This window comes from Equus quagga, chromosome 17, assembly GCF_021613505.1.
Source record: "Equus quagga isolate Etosha38 chromosome 17, UCLA_HA_Equagga_1.0, whole genome shotgun sequence".
Taxonomy (NCBI): domain Eukaryota; kingdom Metazoa; phylum Chordata; class Mammalia; order Perissodactyla; family Equidae; genus Equus; species Equus quagga.
Genome location: NC_060283.1, coordinates 39,325,216 through 39,350,870, shown reverse-complemented (window position 1 = coordinate 39,350,870; position 25,655 = coordinate 39,325,216). Strand labels below are relative to the sequence as shown.

Genomic DNA, 25,655 nt, shown 5'->3' with positions numbered 1-25,655 from the left:
CCGACACCTTGATGTCAGGCTTCTGGGCTCTACAACTGGGTGAGAATAAATTCCTGTTGCTTTAAGGCCCCAGTTTGTGGTCGTTTGAGATGTCAGCCCCAGGAAACAGACAGACAGAGGGATGGAAAGACAGAGCAGTGATGAGCACAGGGGATTTGGGTCCCTCCCCCAGTGTCCTGCCCAGCCCACATCTCACTCCCTTTGGGTCCCGGCTCCTTCACCCTCCCCGTGGGTCAGAACCCTGATCCAGGACTCCAGGCTCCGGCAATGAAAGCTGAGCTTCAGGCGTTAGGAAGGAGAGGAGATGGGAAGGGAGAGAGTGAAGGGGAGGAGGACGGGAGGGGCTCGCGTGGCTCCAAACACACGAGGCTCCGTCTCATTTAATCCTCACAGGAAGGAAGGACACACAGAAGCTCCCACTTCACCAAGAGGGAACAGATACAGAGGTTAGGTAATGCCCCAAAGTCACGCCACTGGATGGTGGAAGTGCAGAGATTCAACCCAATTTTTCTGAGTTCTGGGCTCTGCCACTACCCCACCCCTGCCGTGTCAGATGCAGGCAGAGCTGGAGTGAAATGGTGTCTGCAGGCCCCTGCCGCGCAGCCACTCTGCTGCTTCCACGCAAAGCTCGGACAAACAGCTGGCCTGGTAAACCGCTTTACAATAAGTGACATTTTGGTAAGTCGGGGGCACCCAATCGCATGAGGCTGCCCAGCACAGGTGAGAAAGTTCACAGGGACATCACTCCGGGGGTGGCCCACCAATTACAGACCCTGGGCCACCAGCAGCAGCAAGAAGCTGCCTGGTCCCCTCGCGTCTGTACCTCACTCAAGACAGTGACAATAAGATGAGGCTCTGAAATGAGCTGGTGGCCTCTCCGTAATTGTCCCCAAGTCACGGCTGATGATCTACTCAAAAATACGAAGCCATGCAAAGCACATCGCACCGGCCTCACTAATGGCAGAGCAGCGGCCCCAGCACTGAGCAAGGACCCACCAACCCTCGTGCTGTCTGCGTCTACCCCAGCCCTGCCTGGCAAGACGGAGACTCCAACGGGCAGGAAGTTTCCAGAAGCCTCTCTGTTACAGATGCTGAAATCAAATCAAGTTCCTGCTGCTAAATTTAAGTTTCTTAAGAAAATGTCAAGCCATTACAGCTCGCAAGTTCTAAGCAAATATAACTAAACCTGCACACCCCACCCCCAGCTGATACGGATGAGCGTAACAGATACCGAGAGAGAAAAAAAGTACCGCACGTCAAATGCAGCCCCGAGGAGAAAGGCATGTCCAGTAGACCACGTCTCCCTGAGTGACCACTGTCAGGTGTGCCTGGGACTGTGCAGGGACCTGCCACCCTGCTCGGTGTCCCCTGAGCTGATGGCATCTTTGTCCTGATCTCTGGGGGAACAAGGGATCAGGGGCAGCTGGGTGGGGACAGGTGACCTTTCCGCTGCTGACATACCCCTAACTGGTCCTGGCTGAGCCTGTCCCCCACAGCACACACCCCCTCGCCCCACTGGCAGGTGGTTAGTCATCTGGGAAGTTTCATTTCCCAGAAAGTCTTCATTTCACACGTCAAATTATTTGCCACATCAATATGGTTGTCTTTTCCTCATCAATATTGTTTTCACTCTGTCACTCGAGCGTCTGCCTGGCAGTGTGGAGCCGACAGGGATCCAGGCCCTACTCGTTCATTCATTCACTTATCCATCTGTTCCGTTCGTTCCACAAACGTTTGCCGAGCGCTGGCCTAGGCCACCAGGCCCTCAGGGTGACCATGGAAACTCCCTGCCACCACCGCGGAGCTCACCTCCTGGGGGAGCAGGGACAGCAGACGGAGCGGAAGGCACCCGGGCAGGGGTGAGGGGTGCTGCGGAGCAGACGGGAGGATGTGTGTGTGAGTGTGTGCGTGTGTGTGAGACTGTGACTGAGTATGTATATGAGCGTGTATATATGAATGAGTATGAGTGTGTATATATGAATGAGTGTACGAGTGTATACGTGAGTGTGAGCGTGCAGACGTGAGTGTGTGAATGTATAGGGTAGGTGATTGTGTGAGAGTGTGAGTGTGTACATGCGTGTGTGAGTGTGTGAGAGTGTGTGTACATGCGTGTGTGAGTGTGTGAGAGTGTGAGTGTGTACATGCGTGTGTGAATGTGAGAGTGTGAGCGTGTACATGCGTGTGTGAGTGTGTGTGAGAGTGAGTGTGTACATGCGTGTGTGAGTGTGAGAGTGTGAGTGTGTACATGCGTGTGTGTGTGAGAGTGAGTGTGTACATGCGTGTGTGAGCGTGTGTGAGAGTGTGAGTGTGTACATGCGTGTGTGAGTGTGTGTGAGAGTGAGTGTGTACATGCGTGTGTGTGTGTGAGAGTGTGAGTGTGTACTTGCGTGTGTGAGAGTGTGAGTGTGTACATGCGTGTGTGAGTGTGTGTGAGAGTGAGTGTGGGGTTACTTCCACAGGAAATCCCTCCTTGATAAACAGCACCTACATCCCAGCGCTGCTCGGCGGGGGGCTGGCTAAGGCCCCTCCCTGCTACCATGGGGCTGCGCAAGCGCCCTGGTGCTGGGCTCACACAGGATCGTCATCCTCGGGGGACTCAGAGGGACCCACATTTCATGAATCACAGCTGGTCTGCCGGGGCGCTCCACCCCATCTGCCCGTAATCAGGTTGCGTGTCTCGGCCTTTCCCACAGCGCTAGGACTAAGCCCGCTCCCGCCTGGGTTCTCTGCAGAAGGGAGGATCCGGTCAATCCAGATGTGTCTTCCGAGGGGTCAGGCCAGATGGCCGTGCAGTCGGCGAGGCTGTGATGGGCCTGGCGTCCACCACGGGCAGCTGAGCAGCACGCGGTCAAGGCTTCAGCCTGGGCGCCAGCCAGATGTCTGCCATGAATGAGAGCTGCTTCGTCCCGCTAACCTTCAGTTTCCATGTGTGCAGAACGAGAGCCACAGTCCCCAGCAGAAAGTGCTCAGCCTGGAGCCGGCCCGTCTCAAAGCGCCTTGTGGATGACTGGGATCATTATCCACCTGGCATCTGGGCGCTGCCTTCATAGGACCGTGCTTCACGGGATGCAGCTCTGGCCAGGAGGGCTGTTCCAGGAGGTGACATTGAGGCTGAGTCCCAGAGTTTGACAAGAAAGCCCCTTGCCTGGGGCTCAAACGCCCGTGCAGAGAAGGGATGTGGGCGCCTGGTGTGGGCGGAGGATGGGGTGGCAGAGTGGGAGGGGGAGAGTGGGGGAGGCAGCCAGACCACTGGAATGGGTCACGTGGGAACGACAGGCTCCCATCTACATTTGTACATCCATCCCCACTGACCACCGTGTGGGCCAGAACCACACAGCTGCGCCTTCACGAGTCCAGGGAGAGTCGCTGCTCCTGAGCTCCTGTTCTGGCCACTTCCCAAAGTGGCCTGTGGCAGAGAAGCCAAGTCTGTCTCCCCACAGTTCACCCTGCCACGCTCCGTAAGCACCAGGTCATATATTTCTCAGTACACTTAGACTTTTCTCCAAAGAAAGGAAACAACATACCAGAGAAACCACTGGGACGGTCACCACGCAGTCTCGGACAAACTGCCGGGGGTTAGCTTCCACTGGTGAGCATCTCCCCCTCCCCGGGGGAGTCCAGAGACATCCACGACTGCAGACCCCATCCAGCACTGCCGCCCACTGGAGGGAACACACCCCATAGACACGCAGAGCCGGGACCCTCCCCCAGCGCATTGCAGGCCAGGGTGCTGGCGGGTTCAGTGACCTCACGTGGCCTCGGGACTGGAGTGGCCCAGAGTTAGGCCCCTCCTGGACCTGACTCATCAGCAAGGGGGGTGGTAGAGGAAGCAGGGACCCCAAGAAAAGTCTGGAGGAAACACAGCGTGCTTCTGAGCGAGGAAGGCAAGACACCAGCCCCAAAGACACAAAGAATGCAAACCATAACAGCTCAGTTTACTGATCCACAATTTCCTGTGATCTAAGATGATTCTGCTTGTGGTACTTCATTGTCCGACGTTGGTCCTCACTGTGCAGCTGGGTGAGCCCCCTCACCTGTCCACCCCCGCTCCCGCCCTCCCATGTCAGTCCTTCGTCGTTCCAGCCCCAGCAGAGCTCAGGGCTGAACGATTCCCCGTCTGGCTCCTCACCCACGCTGTCTCCCATGGATCAGGACTCGCCGTGGAGCCCCCACGCGGCACGGCCCACCCTGGTTTGGATTGTTCTCGGCTTCCTTGACTTTGGTGTCAATGAGCCACAGCTGTCTCTGCTGCCATAACCTTCCGTTTATCACCACGGTGTCGTGTGGCCTGAGTCACCAGAGCCACCTCTGTGGACTGGAGCTGCCCCGCCACTTCCCTCTGCTGCCGTTGTCGTCCACTGTGTCCAGGAGGCTCCTTCTCAGGAGGGACTGTCCATGGTGCCTGGTCTGAGCTCCCATCTGAGTGGACGAAGGGGACGGAACAATATTCTCAGGTAGCCTGCGTTTTATCCCCTGTTATGGATTGAACTGTGTCTCCCAAAATTCCTATGTTGACGCCCTAACCCCCAATGTGTCTGCATTCAGAGACGGGGCCTTGGAAGAGGTAATTAAGGTTAAACGAGGTCATACAGTGGGGCCCTACTCCAACAGGACTGTGTCCTTTTAGGAAGAGGAAGGCACACGAGAGATGCACGTGCACAGAGGAGAGGCCACAGGAGGTCACAGTGAGAAGACGGCCGTCCGCCAGCCAAGGAGGGAGTCCTCACCAGACACCAACCCTGCTGCCCCCGATCTCGGCCTCCCAGCCTCCAGAACTGTGGGAAGCAAACGTCTGTTGTTCAGCTCCCAGCCTGAGGCGTTCTGTCGTGGTAGCCGGGCTGGCTGAGGCTCCTCCATATTTCCCATCCGGCTCCAAGAACTCTGTCCCCCTCCATCCCCCAGGCCAGACGTCAGTCCACGCCACCTTCACGGCCCGTCTGACCAGACCGTGGGCTGAGGGGTGAGTGCAGAAGGCCCCTCCTGATGCAGGACACACGCCTCTCACCAACAAGGCACAGTCAGACGTTCTTCCAAACTGCTGTAAATGAGGCCGAGGGCCAGAGTCGAGAGAAATGAGACGTTCTCTGCCGCAGGCACCGCGGCCCTGGGGACACTCAGACCAGACTGACGACTGCTTACTGATGTTCCATGAACAGCATGTGCTGCTTCCAAAACAGCCGCACCGCGGAGAGAAAGGCTGTTTTGCTTGAAGTGCTGGCCGTTCCCCGCTGCCCCTCTGCCAGACTGGGGCTTCATTCTCTGAGTCCAGGAAACCCTCGGCTGCATTTCTCTCCTAGTCATTCCATTCCTGTCCGAGACACATCGACGGGTGTGGCACTTAATTGGTAAATGGTGGCCGTGAATGTCCTTGTCCTCTCCACTTGTCTATGCAGGGTTTTCAGAGATAAATGGTACCAGGGTGCAAATAACAATAAGAGCTGCCATTCACTGAATACTTAAGATGTGTCTGGCGTAATGCTTCCAACGTGTCACCTGACTCGGTCCTCACTACCCTGGAGGTTGCTCGACTGTCCTCACTGTGGAAAGAGAGTGCTGAGGCCACACGGACGGTGAGCCACAGAACTAAGGCTTGCACTCCCATCCTTTCGACTCCAGGGCTCTGTGCCTCGACCACTCTGCCACAAGACGGCCTTCCACACAAATGCCAAGGTTTTCCCGTGAGTGGCGCCAGGCCGCTGCCCCAGCCCCTCGCTGGTCGGTCTGCTGTGATGCAGAAGGCCCTCCCCACCCCCGAACACTGGAATACAGGCTCTTTCCAGGTTCTTAATCATCTATTTAGCTTTACATGGTGCTTTCAAGTAGGTGCTTAAAAATATGTTTGTTAAAAGGGAAATCCTCTCAGCTACCACTCAAGAGAACCAGTCCTGGCAGCCGGTCAGGCGATCATACAGGTGGGTTAGGAATACCCACCGACTCGTAACTTCCACCAGAGGCCCAGCTCCCCAGCCTCTCCTCCTCCGGGGCAGTCTGCGTCCATCGACAAGGCCACTGCTGGCGGCATCTGTCGTTCATCCTTCTTGCCTGGTTCCTGCTGGGCTGGATGTCCGATGCCATCTCCTATCCTGGATGGCTCCCTAAAAGTCTTGGCCCCCCGGTGCAGCAGGCACCCAAACTTCTGTGCTCTGAATGTTTACTGAGCACCAACTAAGAGCTGGGTGCTGCCGGGCCCTGGGGATCCCGAGATGACCAAAACCTGAAAACCCACTGGAAACCACCAGCTCAGGAGACCACAGTGCTGGGGGGCCAGGGTCCGTGATGCTGTCCAGCCCTTCTCAGCTCACAAACATGTGCCCCGAGCCACCTCCAGAAAGTGGCAGGGCTCGCTGCTGGGGACACAGAGGGACACAGACACACTGCTGAGGATGCGGCTTGCGCAGTCAATTACAGCTCAGTGGCGATGCTCACAGTGAAGTGGGAAACCGGGGAGGGGGCCTCAAACTGGCAGTGGGGAGAGATGCAGAGCCAGGGAAGGCTTCTGGAAGGGGCTGAGTCAAAGAACTGATACGAGTTAGTCAGGCAAAAAGAAAAAAAAAAGCCAGCCTGGTCCCCAGGGTGGGAAAAAAAAGCAGGGATTTGTGAAAAATGCAGATTCCCAGGCTTCTCCCGGACCCACATATCTCCTGTCTTTTACCAAGACACCCAGGTCATTCTGGGGCTCGGCAGAGTCTGAGGACCCCTGGTGCACAGGGTGGGGGCCCGCAGCCCCAAAGCCTCTGCACACACCTTTCTTCCACATGGTCACCCTGAGTCCTCAGCTTCAGGGCACCTGCTAGGGCTGACTTTGCTGTTGGAGCGCTTGCTTCTGCCTGGAGGGGCGAGGGGGCGGAGAGAAAGCTGGGCCAGAATGCCAAGGGTTTGGGGTGTCCCTCCTCCAGCTCAGGCTGCCTTGGAGGCTGTGGGACATTGCCCGTTGACGCTTTGGTTCAGACCCCACAGTCCAGGCTCCGTGCCCCCCATGTGCTGCTGGGAGTCATGGCCACCTGAATCTGCTGAAAGCTGGGCCTTGTGCTCACAATGCTCAGCCCCTGTGGACCCCACAGACCCCAAAGACCAGCCAGAGGCCCCCAAAGGCCTGATGCCGCCCCAGTCGCTCAGGCAGGCTGTCTGTCCAGGAACGACCACTGTCTCCTCTCTCCTCTGGAGGTGTCGGCAGAGCCAGGGGAAGGGGCAGCCTTCGACCAAAGGCAGCGCCTGCTCTCTCCTCTGGGGCTCTGAGAGTCATTTTTCTGCTGGCAGCTGCCACGCTGGGAGAATTAGCATCGAGCTCTGCCTTGCCTCTGCAGCTGGTACAGTAATTCAAACCCCACAGGCCGTAGTGGGGAAGGAAGTGATGCTAGAAAGCTTTGCGTTAAGAAGCCCCTAGAGCACGTCTTCCCCGAATAACGAGGATGAAGTGGGATTTCAGAGCCTGGGTGCTGATCCGCTGCAGTGAGCTCTCTAGTCCATGCGGGAAACGCAAGCAAGGCCAAGGCTGAGTGAATCCACGGGGCCTCAGGGCCTCAGCTGTCACATGGGGTGACGACAACTAACTCCCAGTGTTGCTGCGGGACGAGGGGTCACAAATGAAATTTGAGCTTGTGCGCAGGTGCTGGGGGGTCTGGAAGGGGGCCCCCACACCACCAGCAGACGGAACCCAAGCCCCAGCCAGCTCACACATGTCATGAGAGCCAACTGTTAAGTTTCTTCAAGATGACCTGGTTAATGAGATAATTCATGAAAAAAAGGACATACTAAAATAAGTGTAACTTTAAAAAGACACATGGCTGAAAAGATGCTCAGCCTCACTCACAGCAAGAGAAATGCAAATGAAAACCACAGGAGATAGCATTTATCATCTAGGACATTGGTTGGGATAAAAGTGTTGGATGAGGGCCGGCCCCGGTGGCGCAGTGGTTAAGCGCACACGTTCCGCTTTGGCGGTCGGGGGTTCGCTGGTTCGGATCCTGGGTGCGGACGTGGCACCGCTTGGCAAGCCATGCTGTCACAGGTGTCCCACGTATAAAGTAGAGGCAGATGGGCATGGATGATAGCTCAGGGCCAGTCTTCCTCAGCAAAAAGAGGACAATTGGCAGCAGATGTTAGCTCAGGGCTAATCTTCCTCAAAAAAAAAAAAAAAGAAAAGTGTTGGATGATGTCCCATATTGGGGATGGGGAACCTGCACACTCATATGTGGCTGGAGTGCAAAGACCATTTGGCAGTATCTTCTCGAAACTTAAAAAAACATGCAGCCTTTAACCCAACAATTCCACTTAGCAATTCCCATAGTATTCCATTGTACAGATATCAGCCTTCTGTGTTATAAACAATGCTGCAACGAACATCCTTGACACACAACATTTCCAACTGCAAATATCCATCAACAGGGGACTGGTTATGTAAATTACGGAATGTCATAAGCAATGGAGCCCTATAAAGCCACCAAAAAGAAAAAAGATGAAGAATGGGGCACCTACTTAGACCGATATGGAAAGATTTATACAATGTGCATGGGAATTTACCATTTGTGTCACACACACACACACACACACACACACGCAATGGCCGTGAGAATCACGGGTGGCGGGAACTTTCTTTCATTGCAAATCTGTTTGCTCTTCTGAACTTTATATCAGTTGTGTGAATTATTTACCCAAAAGATTCATTTTAAAAACAATAAACGCTAACATTGTCACTTTGTGAAATTAGTTATAGGTGCTTGCTTTCGAAATCAAATTGAGCGGGAGATATGTGATGTTTTGTGTGATGGCCATTGTCCGTCTTAAACCACGGGGCAAAAATCCCTGCCCCCTCCCAATTTGGGACTAATTTGCTAAATTGTTAGGGTTTATCCTAAAGGGACAAATATATGATGCAATGAAGGTTGGCAAATAAAATAACAATTGTGATTTAATTTTTTGATAGAGGCACATCCTACGAAAAACCTTAAGTAATTTCCTTCTGAAACAGTATTGTTGTGGAAAAAAATGGAAATACCTTGAAGTTATACCTTGTGAAAACAGGTTAAAAAACGACAAAAATATAACTCTGATGTCAGAGGCTGAGCAGACTCAGGCTGTGAGTTACGCCATAACTTGACGGATCCCTGGAAAGGTCGGCACAGGGCGATGGCTGGGTCCCCTCCCTTCTCCCTCCCCGCAGGATGAAGCTGAAGTCGTGTCTGGGCATGCCAGGGCTGCGCCGCCCCGTATGAGCATACGTGTGTCCCTGTTTCCGTGGAGATGCTCAAAATATTCCCAGCTCATTTTTCGAGCTCTGCATACCCAGCTCACTAGGAGCAGGAATGGTGGCGAGTCTGTCTTTTTCTATCCCCTTTGCCTAGAAGGGCTCCTGGCACATGCTGGGGACACAACCCATGCCAGCCGCAGGCGAGGCTGCTCCAAGTGCCGTGTGGGGGACGGCCCCTCCGGGTTCTCCTTTATTTCTCACGACACCCGTGTCAGGTGCGGCGAGAATCAGGTAGTCTCTGTTGTTTTGTCACCAGTAGTGACTGTCCCCACCCCTCCACAGTCCCTCCTTCTTGCTTTTTTATTCTCCTTTCAGGACAATTCCATGCTCCACCACCTTCCAGAGGGGTCCTCCCTGCCGCCCCTTTGAACACCCTCCCCTGTCTACACTGCCTCCTTGCTAACTTTGTAATTTGAATATGGGTCTAATTATTTTCCCAGACCATTGTGTTCTCAATCAATAACTCAAGAACCATTCCAAAGAGGAGAGCGGGAACCAAGAGCTTCAGAATAAGTTAAAAAAACACTAAACCAAGAAAATCCTGCACGACATCTAGGACAACACTTTCCGATCCCAGCTACCTCATTTTTACTTAAAGAGGAGAAAAATATACAATTTTGTTCTTAAATCCTGACTCTTCCATGATTGATGAAGATTTGGACCTACCAAAAGGTCATCACTTTGGGGTATTTTCCTCGGGTGGACAGTGGTTCATTGCGAGCTGCTGCTTTTGCAAAGAAAAAGAGATGTTCCAACAACAGATTGAGCTGGCAGTAGAAGTCGCCTGGCTTGCTTTGGTAAATGGAAAGATGACCCAATGACAAATGGAAGGATGACCCAATGCAGACGATCACTCATTTGGAACACAAAATCTGAAGATCTCAGGATTGCGTCCACTGCCAGGTACTCACAAAACAGAAACTCACGTTAAGCTCCTTCGAATAAATATGAAAAGTCAGACTACGAAAACTCAGAGCAACACATATTGAAGCCCGTGTGTCCATGTTATTCGCTACTGCACGTGACTGCATTTATTGAAATTCATTAACTTATCCTAATTTATTTAAATATCTTTATCTGATTGATTGCAAATTACAAAAATGTATAAAGGAAATAAAATATCCCTATTTTCTATGCCCGTTCTGCTATAGATGTAATGTTGTATCTTGCCTTTTAAAAATGTAATGTGTCATGAATATTCACCTATTTCATTCTTTGAAAACATGTCGTTTAGTGGTTGTGTCTTTGCATAGCCATACACGAGCCTACTAAACAATTCCTCCATCGTTGGGCACGTAGGTTTCTTCCTTACTTCTTCCCCTAATTTTTGCTGGAATGACATCCTAATAAATAAGTGTGCACATCTCTGATTATTTTTCAAGATTGATCTCTAGGAATAGAAACACTAGGCAGTGTACAAACAGATTCTTGTACGAGTTTTGTTACAAATATTGCTATACTCTTCCTATCAGCTGGGTTCCAGAGTGCTCATTTAGAAATCCCCCCAGACTAGGTTTTAAATGTATATATATTTAAAAGTCTTTGCCATTTTGAAAAGCCTGTGCCTCAATGTTGTTAATTTGGAAACTCTTTGATTACCAGTGAGTCTGACTTTTTTCCTCTTTTCATTTAATCCATGGCCATTTGAACTTTTTCTGAGAACTAGTTTGCTCATTTTCCTTTGGGGTGCTCACCTTTTTCTCATTGATAGAGCTTGCTAATTGCTTTAACCTGGGTCTTGCTGATGTACAAAAAATCAACTAATCTTTGCATGTTTATCTTATAACCCACCACCTCCCTGAACTGCCTTATTAGAGCCAGTGTTTTTGACTAACTTGGGTTTTTTAAGTAGGCAGTCGCCATTGTCAAATAAGGATGGTTTTGACTTTCCTTCTTTATGGCTTTATCTCCTATTCCTTTTCTTGTCTTGATGCATGGGCTGGAGCTTCCAAAGCAAGATCAGTGTTGGCAAGCATCGTTGTCCCATCTTTACTGCCACCAACAATTCTTCATTAAGTATGATGTTGGTTAGGGATCTGAGACAGTCTTTATAAATTTCAGAAACCATCTTTCTGAGTTTTGTTTACATGGTAACAGTTGTACTACTGCCCTTTTCAACCTCTTTGAAGATCACAGTATTTTTCTCCTCTGGCCTATCAATGTGATAAATTTTGATCCCAAACATTAACCATCTTTGCATTAATTTATATGTGCTCAATGTATGTTATTCTTTTAATATATCTCCAGATTTGATTTTCTCACGTTTTATGCAATTTTTTTTTTGAGGAAAATTAGCCCTGAGCTAACATCTACTGCCAATCCTCCTCTTTTTGCTGAGGAAGAGTGGCCGAGTTAACATCCGTGCCCATCTTCCTCTACTTTCTGTGGGACACCTGCCTCAGCATGGCTTGACAAACGGTGCCAGGTCCACGCCTGGGATCCAAACCAGCGAACCCTGGGCCGCCGAAGCAGAGCGCATGAACTTAACTGCTGCGCCACCAGGCCAGCCCCTGTTTTACACAAATTTTTGCCTTAATTCACAATGAGACAGATTTATGCCTTGTTTTGCTTGGTGGGGAGGAGACGAGTACTGATTTTGTTGGGCTGAGCAAAATGTAGACATTCAACCCTTTTTACAATGTTTTACTTTTTACAATTAACAAACAGTAAAATTGCCTTTTTCGGGGGTGTACAGTTCTATGAATTTTAACACACGCACAGATTCTCGTAACCAACACAACCACCAGGACACACAACATTTCCATCACTCCAAAAATCCTCCCTGTGCTATCCTGTTCTAGCCACATCCTCCTCCGTCCCTCGCCCGGGCAACCATCGAGATGCTCTGTCACTATAGCTTTGTCTTGTTCAGAACGTCATAGAAATGGAATAAATGGAATATAAATGGAATAGTTTGCAACTTTTCTAATTTCTTTCACTCAGCAAAATGCCCTTGAGATCCATCTAAGTTGTGTGTATCAATTGTGCATTTCTTTTTATTACTGAGTAGCATGCCACTGTACGGATGTTCCAGACTCTGCTTATCTATCTGACAAAGGACACTTGGGTTGTGTCCAGTTTTGGGCAATTCTGGATAGAGCTGCTGTCAACATTCATGTGCAGGTTTTTGTAGGAATCTGAACTTCTCTAGGGCAGTGGTTCTCCACCAAGAACTATTTTTGCTCCCCAGGGGACATCAGCTAGGTCTGGAGACATTTTTGGGGCACAACTGGGTGTAGGGGAGCTCCCGGCATCTAGTAGCAGCGGCCAGGGATGCTGCTAAACCTCCTACACTGCACAGGGGAGCCCCCACAAGGAAGCACGATCCACCCCACATGCCAATACCGCTGCTGTGGAGACACTGCTCTGGGTAAACACTGGGATTGCTGGGTGGATGGCAAGTGTATATTTCACTTGATAAGAAACTGACAACTCTTCTTCAGAGCCGCTGTGCCCTTTCGTCATCCCACCAGCAACGTGTGAGAGCCTAGTTGCTCCACACTCACACCGGCACTTGGTATATTGTATTTTAACTTTTCTCTTTCTTTAGCCAGTGTGTATGATTATTATTAGTTCTTGAGTCTTTTTATAGATTCCTCGAGATTTCTACGTAGACAATCGTGTCATCTGTAAATAGGGACAGTTAATTTATTTCTAACATCCTCTGAGACTTCTTTCCAACTCAGGGATTATTTAGAAATAACGCTTTAATTTCCAAGGGTTTGGAATCTTTATGTCATTGATTTCTAGCTTAATTGCGTTACGGACCGAGAGCATACTCTGTAGGATTTCAATTCTCTTAAAGATGTTAAAGTGTGTTATGGTCTGTCTTGGTGAACGTCCCACGTGCACTTGAAGAAATGTGTTGAGTGCTCTGTAAACAGTAATTAGTCCCAGCTGGTTGATGGCGTTCACTCCTATATCTTTATCGATTTTATGTCTCCTACTGATTACTGAGAGAGGAGGGTTGAAGTCTAATTGTGGATTTTGTTTTAATGTATATGCGCTCCAATTATCAGATTTGGTTACTAATATTGTATTACCTTCAAACAATTTGCTTATCTCCCTCTTTTCCATGCTCAAGACTAGGGGTCCGCAAGCTATGGCCCACGGGCTGGCCACTTGTAACCGTAAATAATGTTTTATCGGGACACAGCTCTAGCCTTTCCTTTACATGTTGTCTATTTGTTGCTGTCACATTACAATGGCGAGCCGAGAGGTTTGAAAGAGGCCATGCGGTCTGCAAAGACTAAAATATTGACTGCGTGGCCCTTTAAGGAAAGTTTGAAGACGTCTCTTCCAGACTTGCACTGGCCAGTGCAGTAGCGACACGGGGCTATTTAAATTTAAGTTAGTTTAAATTAAGTAGAATTAAACATTCGTTCCTCAGTTGCACTAGCCACATTTCAAGTGCTCAATAGCCATATGTGGCTAGTGACTATTGGAGGTGCAGATATAGAACAATTCCATCATCGAAAAAAGATCTGCTGAAAAGCGCTGTTCTAGAACATTCTAAGTAACATGGGACTCTTCTGTGCTTTGACCATTTGGCACAACTCAGTCACCTCGGGTGCAATAGCTCTTTGTAGATGATTTTTTTTTTTGGTTCCTGGCATATTCTGGTGTTTTAAAAATTTTTATTTTTGAGTCAATTTTTGGTAGCTTATATTTTCCTAGAAAATGATCTCATCACGGCTTGTACATATCTTTCTGCATCTCTACCCTATCTGCTTTCCCTTAGGAGTGTGTTTTCCCCTTAACGTCTCAAGCTGACATCTTAGCTCATTTAATTTTGCATTTATTCCTTATTTAATAATTAAAGCATGGAAGGCTGTGAATTTTTGCCCAAATGTGGCTTCGGCAGCATTCCATATGTTTAAAAATGTAGTATCCTCATCATTATCTTTGAAATAATCTGCAATTATAAAATTTGTTTTCCGATCACAAAGGTTAGGAGCATTTTCAACATTTCTGTTGGAGATTTTTATGCTGTTTAAATTTATTTTCTGGTTTCGCTGCACTGTAGTGAGAGATTATGGCCTGTACAATTTTAATAAATATTTACTGAACTTTTTATTATGGCTTAATATACAACCACTTTTTTGGTGGTGTTTATGGACACTGGAAAATAAACGATTGCTTTTCTTTAGTCCAGTGCTGTCCAGCAGAAATATAATGTGAGTCTCAAATACATTTTAAAATTTTGTAGTAACCACATTAAAAAAGGTAAAAAGAAACTGAGAAATTTTAATATATGTAATTTAATCCAATATATCCAAAATATTCATATCAACATGCAACTAATGTAAAAATTACTAATGAATTATTAATGAGATAGTTTACCTTCTTTTCCTTTGTCCTAAGTCTTCAAACTTTGGCGTGTGTCTTACACCTACGACCCATCTCAGTTAGGACTAGCCACGTGTCAAGCGTTCCGTGGCCACAGTGGCCGGTGGCTGCCACAGTGGGCAGTGCTGTTTCGAGAGTACAAAGTTCAGTAAAAGTATTTTAAATCAATCTCATGATTTTTTTCAGATCCCCTCCAACCCCGTTATACCCACTCGTACAGAAACAGTGTAGCGTGTGTGGCATCTTCTGCTCTTCCTGACATTCTGCTCTCTTTTGTCGTTCATAATAGTTTCTACTACTGACCTTTTCATTGTCAGGTGTACCTCTTGGGAATGCCCTTCCGAATCGTAAGACACAACGGCCAGAAGATTAGGTTTAAAAACATAAAAAGACCGCCAGACTTTCTATAAAGATGAAAAAAAGATTTTTATGTGACAAAAGATTCTGCAAACAAAGCAAGAAGGCAAGTATGTGCTCAATCAAGTCCGCCGGTCACCAGCTCTTTATCTGTATTAACGCATTTCATCTTCACAGCCCTGTGGCGTGATTACCCTAACTTTACAGACAAGGCGATGGAGGCACAGAGAAGCTAAGTTGCTTGCCCAAGGCCACACAGCTAAGAAGTAGCAGAACTGGGACTACACCTAGGCAGCTGGGCTCCAGTGCCTGGGTGCACAATCACCATGATACATTGCTTCCCCTCTACTATACTGCGGGAGAAAACATTTGAAAATTTAATATCCAGAATGTATAAAAAGCTGCTATCACTCAAGAAGATAAATATAAACAATGCAACAAAAAAAGGGCAAAGGATATGAACAGGCCACTCATAGACCAAGAAGTGGAAACAGCCAATGAGCATATGACAAGATGCTCAATTTACTAGTCATCAAGGACGGGGCAGGTTAAAACAAGATATGATGTCTCATCTCACAGGTCAGAGTGATGGATGAAGAAGTTTGCTAACGGGCCGGGGAGGGTGCCTGACACGGGCTTTCTCTCACTGCTGGAGCGGTGTGAAATTTGTGCTGCCTTTTCGAATGGCACTGTGGCAGTATCCACCCCCATTTAGAACGCCCTTCACTTCTGACCGGCGATGCCACGTCCACGCCTGTATCCACAGCTACGGCCTCACACGCCAGCACGAAGATGCACACAGAGAAAACCCTCCTAACCAAGCTCCAGCGACCGACGCTCGCCTGCACTGTTCCCTGCAAAGCTGCGCGAGGCTCCGAGGATCGGGTCGGGGCAGCCGGCTGCTCTCCTGGCCACCCGCACACTCCTCTCCCCACCTGTGAGAACCTTGTGCTCATCCTGAAACTTATTCAAGCCGGTTGTACTTGCTATGCAATTACGTCCTTTAACGACAAAAACCAAAGAATTTTCAGTGCAAGGGGAGTTGTTTTTTTTTTTTTTTTTTAAAGATTTTATTTTCTCCTTTTTCTCCCCAAAGCCCCCGGTACATAGTTGTATATTCTTCGTTGTGGGTTCTTCCAGTTGTGGTATGTGGGACGCTGCCCCAGCGCGGCCCGACGAGCAGTGCCATGTCCGCACCCAGGATTCGAACCAACGAAACACTGGGCCGCCTGCAGCGGAGCGCGTGAACCTAACCACTCGGCCACGGGGCCAGCCCCCCAAGGGGAGTTGTTTTTATGAAAACTGAGCTGAAAACTCTAAGAGTCCAGTAAAGGCAAGTTGCTAAAAACCAAAACCCCAATCAAACTGCTGTTGAATAAGACAAGTGTCAGATATGGGGGCATACATAAAAATCTGTAAGACTTTTGCACTTAAGAGTCTTCCTAACTGTCTAAACTCCAAAATCAGATCGGCACTTTTTTTTTTTTTTTTTTGGTGAGGAAAAGTGGCCCTGAGCTAACATCTGTGCTAATCTTCCTCTATTTTATGTGGGACACCACCACAGCATGGCTTGACAAGCGGTGCTAGGTCCACACTTGGGATCCAAACCTGCAAACCCCGGGCTGCTGAAGCAGAGCATGCAAACCTAACCACTATGGGGCCAGCCCCATTTTTGTGCTTTGTTACTGTTTAATTCCCTTTTATTACACAGGCTCTGTTTTCAGCTTTGCTTATGTTGTAGAAGGTTTATACCACGTTTTAAGTTCTACTCCAGTTTATCTCTAAGCTTTCCGAAGTATTTTAAACCTCTATTCCTCTAATTATCATGGCAAAAAAATAAGTATTCCCCCCCCAGAAACTGGACTCTTTTCCTTGTTCTGAGGAGTAAAAGAAAGGCCCCATGGTGATAATACCGTGTGAAAGAAGCCAAATGCAAAAGAGTCTTGTATAATTCCATTTATATGAAAGTCCACATTAGGGATGACGGCCCTGTCCGTGGCTGGGGGGACCTGGTCTCTGACAGGTGGGATGGCCAACCGCAGGGGGATTTCGCCATGACTTCCGGCATCTTCTGCACGGTGGCTTTCAGTGGCAAAGCCTGCCTAGCTCTTCTCGGTCAGGCTCCATCTGCCTCAGTGGAGGACCGACTCTGCGTCTTCGTTTCTGGTGGGAGCAAGAGGCTTCCTTAAGGTCTCCTCCTGAGTATTTTAGTGGGAAACTGGGAGAAGCTACATCAGGAGCTGATAATTAGGCATTATTTACATCAGAAGGTTCCTGAAAACCTCTTGATACAGCCATTTACAAACCAGTGCCCAGGAGTCACAAAGGATGTCAAAGTTTAAACCAATTTCTCCTGATTCTACCGGGCAGGATGCAGGTGAACCCCAGGTGGCCGTTCAAGGTCAAGCTTTATCAAGACTTTCCCTGGTGGCAACTGCATCGTACAACCCGATGTGGGTTAGGTGACCCTGGTCGGGAACTCTTCTCGGTCCTGCTCATTAACTGTGTGGTTTATAGCTCTGCCTTTTAGATAAACAAGAGCGACGTCTCTCTAGACGGTAGCCCAGGAGTAACAGCGGATACAGAAGGACAGAACTTCTGGAGTCACGAGTACGACAAGGAGTGAGTTCAAGAGCACGGGCTTGAAGGAGCATGTGATTGAGGGGGTGAGGGCAAGAGGGAGCCCGAGAGGGGAGGGATGATGGAATTGGATCGAACGAGATAAAAAACCCCAAACCTCTTCATTTTTCCCTCTTTTTAAATTCCACAATGGACACTCACTTGCAAATTCACATTTCTCTTGCCCTTCTCTCTCCTTCCTGTTGATCACACTGTTGTCTTTCCAAACCGCAGATTTTCCTTCTATGCCCAAATGATCTTTGTTCAACTAAAATAAGCACCTAGATTTCTTAGCTTCTCATTTCTGTTACCATTTATTTTGTTTGTTTTGTTTCTTTTTGGTGAGGAAGATTGTTGCTGAGCTAACATCTGTGCCCATCTTCCTCTATTTTGTATATGGGATGCCACCACAGCATGGCTTGATGAGCAGTGTGTAGGTCTGCACCCGGGATCCAAATCTGTGAACCCAGGGCTGCCAAAGTGGAGCATGAGAACTTAACCACTATGCCACAGAGCCAGCCCACGTTACTGTTCTTTTTTTTTTTTTTTTGAGGAAGATTAGCCCTGAGCTAACATCTGCAACTAATCCTCCTCTTTTTGCTGAGGAAGATTGGCCCTGAGCTAACATCTGTGCCCACCTTCCTCTACTTCGTATCTGGGATACCTGCCACAGCATGGCTTGCCAAGCAGTCCAGACCCAGGATCCAAACCCGCAAATCCCGGGCCTCAGAAGCGGAACGTGTGAACTTAACCACAGCGCTACCAGGCGGCCCCAGTTACTGTTCATTTTTAATTGATTATTTCTCCCTGCCAGCAACAAACCATCAGGCAAATCAATGATACTGCCTCAGCCTCTTGATCGGCAAAGTCAGCCCGGACCGTCAAATGATGCGGGGAGACACAAGCCCCAGATTTCTGCACCGTTTCGGGAGGGGTGGGCATCCCGAAGGCTTTCTTGCAGAGCCCCCACTCACCCAAGGTTCAAGGGACTCCAACACAAAGTTGCAGGGTAAGACGTGAGTGAAGAGGAAGCCACAGACTGGCGCGATCTCAGTTACAACAAGTTCAGCACCAGCCAGTGCGGTACCACTCACACGGGCCACAGAAATACCCAACAACAACAACAACAACAACAGAGATGCAAAGCCTGCAACCTTACTATGTAACAAAGCAGCAATGCTGAGAATACTCAGTACTGGGGTTGAGCCGTCCCAGAAGGTACTAGGTATCATCTTTAGCTGCCTGCGAAATCATGTGAATTTTCCTGCACATTCTAGATGGGTAAACCCCGCCTGTAACTCCTCTGGGGAGCCAGCCCCGAGCCTCGCACACGGAGGAAGCCCCGCCCCATGGGGTAAAACCCCTGTGCTGAACCGAGGCTCCCAGGCTGGGGCCGCCGTTACCTCCTGCAGCCTGATCTCCTCGGGCTGGAGGATCTCCAGCACCCCGCTGCTCTGGATCTCCGGGAGGTCCTGCCAGAGGTTGAACCGTGAGTGGGGGTTACTGAGCAGGCAGATCTGGGGCAGAGCCCTCCTCTCCGGGGGGCTGGCCGGCTCCTCTTCCTCCTCCTCCTCCTCCTCCTCTTCCTCCTCGTCCTCCTCCTCTGGAGTCTCCTGGCCGGCTGGCGAGCCGTGGACATTGGCATGTATTTGTGCATCCTGTTGCCTCCTGGTTTCAATTTCTTGGAGCGTTGATTTATCTCGGTATTCCTGATACAGGAGCCCTGGAATCAAAGAGAATCGTAACGAAGACAAGAAAAACGTTTCGGGTGAAGATCTTTCTGGATCCCTAAGTCCAGGCTTTGCCTTCTTATCAAGGGCAAATGCTCCGCGTAGAAACATACAGAGAAAGCCAGACCCTCCACACCACTGACCCACTGCCACGTCTTCATTTCTTGGGAAGGCTCAGCACACATAAGGTTTTTTCCAACAGAGAATAAAGAAATCCCTGAACTGGTTCAAAATCCAAATATAGGCTTTTCCCACACATCCTTGGCAAACCACGAGACTCTGGAACTTGATGTGTTAATAACCAATGTGTGCAGAGTTGACGGAAATGTCCCAATTATGTTTCTACATCCCAACAGGACACTTTCCAGAGCCTTAAATGCTTCACTATTAAAACTCAAGTACATTCATTTTCGAAACGGGAGCCCTTGTAAATTCTCGTTTTGAAGGAAAAACCAATATTTCATCCACTTTACGATTCAAATGGGAAACATTCCCGTTTTTTTGCTTCTGCAATTTCAGACTTCCGTCCCTGACCACTTGTACTCGAAATAAATGCATTCTAAGTCTCCAAGGAGATTTGGGGGTGCAGGTGAATCAGCAGAAACGTGGCACCTCCATAGGGACAAGCCCATTTCCGACACCCCGGCTGCGCGGCAGAGGAGCAGAAAAGTTTCTGTGGTGAGGGGAGTCCCGGCCGAGGGAGAGGGGAAGGGGGGAAGGGGGAGAATCCTGCCGGCAGTGAGGCTGGGAGGAGAGGGGGTCAGACCTCAGGGGTCTTATCTGCCTGCTGTGCTATGGAGGTGACAGTCTATCCCATAGGCAAGAAGGAGGCGTCAAGAGACCTCAGGCAAGCAGCTCTGGGCTACAATTCAGGAGGACCACTGATGGGAAGAAAGGGGCGGTGACAATTCTCCAGGAGAGTGTGGTGGAGGCCTGGACATTAATGGTGGCAGAGGGATGGAGGGGTCAGAGATAAGGAGAAGATGGGTACCGGTGACTGGCTCGTGCTGGGTCACGAATGATATTCTGGTGACCAGCTTGGCCACACCATCTTGTGGCCCCATACAAGGAGGCCAGGAACACAGGAGGAGGGTCTGACTGGGGGATGGGGGTGGTGGGGAGATCCAGGTGCTGAGGGTACCCAGGTGGGGAGGTCCAGTGGGCAGTGGGACATACCGGTCTGGAGAGCAGTCAGGGCCCCTTGACATCAGTCAGTCTATGTCTAAAACAAAGATGGTCTTCCCAGGAAAGTTCTAATGGGGATAAACGTACCACTTGTAAAGCACTTTCTCTCTCTTTTTTGTTTCTGAGGAAGATTGGCCCTGAGCTAACATCTGCGCCAATCCTCCTCTATTTTGTATGTGGGTTGCCACCACAGCATGGCTGCCAATGAGTGGTGTAGGGAACCGAACCTGGGCCACTAAAGTGGAGCACGCCGAACTTAACCACTAGGCCATGGGGCCGGCCCCAAGCACTTTCTCTTACAGTGCAATACAAACGTTAGCTATTATTCCTTTTTCATCTAATTGTTAAATATATCTAAAGAGTAGAAAAAGAAAGGAAAGAAAACAGACTCACTTTGAAATCCTGAACGTGGCTGGATAAATTCATAAATAGGAACCAAATAAATGCACCATGTGGATTAAATTAGTTGACCTCCCATGCCCCCAATGCTAAATTATAAAGCCTTTATGTTAAGTACAGCATTTACTTTAAAAAATTAAGATGCTGTGATCTGACAATGTTACAATCCTGCCGAATATAGCATGGAGTTAATTTGACGAAGGAATGAGAAAGAAAACGGAAGTCTGAGCTCAATGCAATCCAGATGGAAGATCCATGAAGACAGAGGTCTCACCTCACTACGTAAATTGGTCTAGTAATAGACATAAGATATAATTACTGTTGCCAACTTCACACCAATTATTCCCCTGTGACTCCCATGCTTTTTACAGAGGTTTAAAGAAACCTGGTTTCCATGAGTCGACTTAGATTCACTTTGCAATGCTTAGCACAGCGCCTCCTACATAGTAGGAACTCAAATATTTGTTGAATTGAACACCTTTTAAAAATATGGTTTCCAAGCCTCACCAAATTGTCTCACTAATTTGGCATCTTTTAGAAGGTTCAAAAATATGTCTTATGTATCCTGCAGTTGGCTGATCCTGGTAAATACTATCTCCAACATCACGCTGTCATACATATGCTGAAAAGAGACGAAAATATCAGGAGTGGGGGTAGTTGGGTTGAAAATAATATTTCTGAAATCTCTTTGTGGCAGACACTGTTGGCTGCCTCTCCTCGATCCCCTCGCACCCTTTCTTCCCAGCTGGCGGGGGAGGGGTTTTGTTTGGGTGCTGACCCATTCTGTGCTCAGGGAAGTGAGTGAATCTTGACCTATCAAAACCTACTGGGAGAGTTCCCTTCCTCTTGCCACTGGGGGGTTTAGACATGAGCATGTGACACAACCTAGCCGAGGAGAATAAGGGGCTATCTTACATTTTGAGAAGGGTTTCTCAGAAAGATGTCCCTCCCCAATAGACACTTGAAGACAAACTTCCCATTTTTGCTTTTACACATGGCTGCTTGAGGATGTGATGCCTGGAGCAGTGGCAGCCATCTTGCGATACGAATTCTGAATGGTGGAAGGAAAGGAGCTGGGCGATTGCTTGGCTGAAGGAACCAACTCCAGAACTTCTCACCTCTGGATTCGTTAACTGAGATAGAATGTTTCTATTGTTTAAGGTCACTTTTTACTGGATATTCTGTTACTTTCAGCCAAAGACTCTCAATACAAGTAATTTTAGAATTTTCTCAAAACTTCATACTTCTTTCTGAAGCATTTAGAATACGAATTTAAACACCAATTTTCCTGGAGTTACTGTGATTACAAGGAGGTATCTGACACACTGCATAACCATTTTTCATAACCCGCTTATTTTTATTAGTCTTAAAATTCAGATTACAATAGAAATAGAGTAGCTTTACCTGAGGAACCATGTGTTATCTGATTAAATTTCTGTACTCAGTGTTCTGTTTATAGATTATGTTTTCCTGTCTTATGTTTTGGACATTCAGCAAGCACAACTTTATATGGGAGTTAACTTTGCCTGTAAAACTCTGCACATGGTATTATATCCATGCAGAATTCGAAGGCTCAGTGCCCATCTCTCCGAATTAAAATGATCTCTACCAGGCTGGCTGTGCTGCCCTCAAAAGACGGTGAACTCCAAGCTCCTCCTGACAAAGCCCCCGGCGTCATTCAACATCTCACCTGCCGAAGAGAATAATTTATTGTCTTTGAATCCTTCCAATAGGAACTTCTAAAGGGCAGGGAATCTGTTTATATTTTAGTGAGCACCTTTGATGTGCAAGCATTCATTAGGTGTCAGAGACAACAACAGCTTGCGTGTGCACCACACACAAACCCCACACCCCAGTGACAGGGTCTCAGGGTCTGTGATCTGTCATGACAGTTGTAGACCGTGTCACGCATTATCCTGGCATAATCTGTTCTGGCCTCGGTGGGAGCCACTGCAGAATCCAGCACAGTGGTCTCTAAACGCCTATATTCATTCCTCTTTCTTCCCCCTTGAATTCCACTGCATCTTCAGGAACCTGCCCTCCTTTCCTGATACCTGGCACAGAATTCACTTCATTCCTCGAGCTGAGAGCTGGCAGGGCTGTCACAGGACTCTGCTTAGCGCAGCACTCAAGTCTACCATGAAGGAGGTGAGACGAAGGCAGCCACAGCTCTGTGCTGTCATTCAACACGTCTCTCGAGCACCTGGGATCCAGCCCAGGAGCCAGAAACAGATGTTCGCCATCATACCCGCACATTGTGGCAGGGACAGCGGGAGGAAGACTCGGGGGGTCAGTCTCCGCTGTTTCCAACAGGAGGAAGCTGAGGGCCAGGGGCAGCAGGTCCCGGAGCTCAGGGCCCCTGACTCCCGGCTTCGAGCTTAGGCCACTGGCCCGACTGGTCCTGCCGTCTCCGGCGAGGGGTCTCCACACGCCCATGACGCACACAGGAGCCCCTCTCTCCTTGAGCTCCCTGCACCCACCCCATTTCTTTCCCATCAGGACACTGATCTTACCCAAAGAGGATCCCTTTCAGGAGGGCGGAAGTCAAGGCTTCCAGCGTGGGCGAGGACAGAGCTGGCCCTCCTCACGGTGAAGGACCATGTGGCAGGGAGCCCGGAGAAAGGGGCTTTCAGAGCAGCCCCTCTCCATTCCCCCAGCAAACAAGGGGAAGAGCTGCCACCCCCTGGCCTGACACACAGAGGGCCGCGGGAACAGAATTCCTGGAGTCAACGCAGCCCAACAACGCAGGGTGTGCTCCACCCCCTCAGCGAGCAAGGCTCAGCTCCTTGCAGGCTTCAGCTTGGAAAAACCTCCGCCAGGGACAGGAGGATGCCCAAGAGTCTCCCACGGGCAGGATCTCCCAGGCAGTGGAAGCTCCACTTCCGTTACGGACACTTCCTGTCTGTCTGAGTGTTCGGGATGGAGGACAGTAATGATGTACGCAGGGAAGAAAATTCCCAAACCTCAATTTTTACTTTAACGAATAGACCGTCAGCTGCTCTGACAACACTAAAGAACAAAACGATTTTCTAAGCAGCTGGGGACAGAACTCCAATTATCCTTTCACCGCCACCTCTGGTGATGACAGAAGAACTAGTTTGATGTCATCGGCAATGTTTGACTTTTCAGTGCAAGCGCCGGAGTTCTCGGGACGCCTCCCCACTTCCCTGTCTGCGTTCACGGGGCTTCTGCGGGAGCTGGACACGCGCAGGCTGCGCCCCCCACCTCCAGGCCCTGATCCCGGAAGGGCAGGTGAAGCCAGGCCTCCCTTCCCAACCCGGGGGCTCTGGGGCTCCCAGCCGTCTCCACTTTCCCTTTCCCTGCCCTGTGCAAGGCGCCCACTGCCTCCTCTTCTTGAATAGCACCAGTCAGCCTGGCTCTCTCCAGAATCGCCCCTGGCAGGCTCCCCTCTCTTGCCAGGTCTTCCCCAGGCCCCTCCCAGGCCGGGCAGCGCCCCTCTCCCCGCACCCTTGTCTCTCAGGCAGAAGGGACGAGGGGACAGAGAGCCCTCCCCCAGGAAAGGGCTAGGCGGGTAGACCTCTCTGGAGAGAGCAGGATAGAAATCCACTTGCTAAAGCCTCATTAGACAGCACTACGAAAAGGCGGCAGTTTAGCCTATGGAACCAGTTAGAACCAACTATGTCAAAAACGTGCCTTAGCCACAGCAGATGCATTCGCTCACAGAAACCCAACAGCATCTCCCGAGCAGGGGGCCGCTCCGAGTCCACCAGGAAGCCGCATTTCCCCCTCGAAGCCGCGCCGCCGCCGGGACACCCACCTATTTGCTCAATGAGGTTCCTCCAGGAGTCGGCGGGAATGGGGCGAATCATCTGCAGGGCCTCGGTGAGCGTGGTGGGGCTGTCGGCGAGGGCCGGGCACTCCTCGGGCGTGGCCCCATTTCCCGGGGTGGAGGACGACTCGCTGCCAGAGAGAAGGAGGCGCGGGGACCGGTTATTTTTAAGCAACGACACACCTTGGCCAGCTTGCGAGAGGCGTCCTCACAGGCGGCCCTGGCCAGCTGGACACTGCCCGGGCCCGTGGCCGCCGCCCCCCCTCCGGCCAGGAGGGCCCCACAGGCCCTTTTTGTCACAGCACCAGGGCGCGACCGAGTGATTCATTCCCACCCCAGCCCGCCCAAACCTTCATGTTTTCAGAGCTCGCCGGCGGCCGTCGGAAACTTGGCGCGCCTTGCCCGCTCCGCGGCGCCTCCCCGCCGCCCCGACGGGTCCCGCGCCTGGGATCCCAGCCCGCGCTGCGCACCCCGCGCCGCTCGCTGTCACCCGGCCCCCGGCCCCCTTCGGGTCGCGATCCTCCCGTCCCAGGGCCACGCGGCGCGGAGAGGGGGCACCGAGCGGGACGCGCGCGCCCAGGGCGCCCAGGAGAGGGCGCAGGGGGCGGCCCGGGGCAGGCCTCGGGGGGTCGGAGGCCCGGGTGGGGACGCACCCCACACCAGGCCGGGTGCCGGCACGACGGGGGCCGCGGGCGGCGGGGCCGGGGGCTGGGGATAGGCCGTGCGGGTCGGTGTCGGCGGCCCGGGAGACAAGCTGGGGCGAGGGGCGCGCGGGGGCGGCGCGCGGGGGTCCGGACGGCCGCCCGTCCTCACCTGCCGGGCAGGTGTCCCGCCACCGAGTCGCGCGCGTCGCTCTCCGAGGTGGAGCTGTCGTGGTCCACGGCGCAGGCGGCGCTGAAGGCTGCGGCCAGCAGCTCCATGGGGGCCGGCGGCCGGGCGGGCACTGGGGCCGGGTGGGGGGCCGTGCTGGGGGCCGAGG

The 25,655-nt window shown here is 50.5% G+C and overlaps 1 protein-coding gene across 3 annotated transcripts in view; it reads right to left on the bottom strand.

Moving 5' to 3' along the window:
- The window catches only part of NGEF (neuronal guanine nucleotide exchange factor), a 105,014-nt gene that overhangs the window by 14,917 nt on the left and 64,442 nt on the right, over positions 1-25,655 (bottom strand). For 2 of the 3 annotated variants that reach the window (XM_046644989.1, XM_046644988.1), the window contains 2 exons: positions 24,665-24,807; positions 18,976-19,295 (listed from right to left, as the gene is read on the bottom strand). In XM_046644989.1, coding sequence (XP_046500945.1) covers positions 18,976-19,295; positions 24,665-24,807 — 463 coding nt within the window. Of the gene's footprint in view, positions 1-18,975; positions 19,296-24,664; positions 24,808-25,489; positions 25,650-25,655 lie in introns of those variants that run through there. The other variant, XM_046644990.1, reaches the window with a different exon arrangement.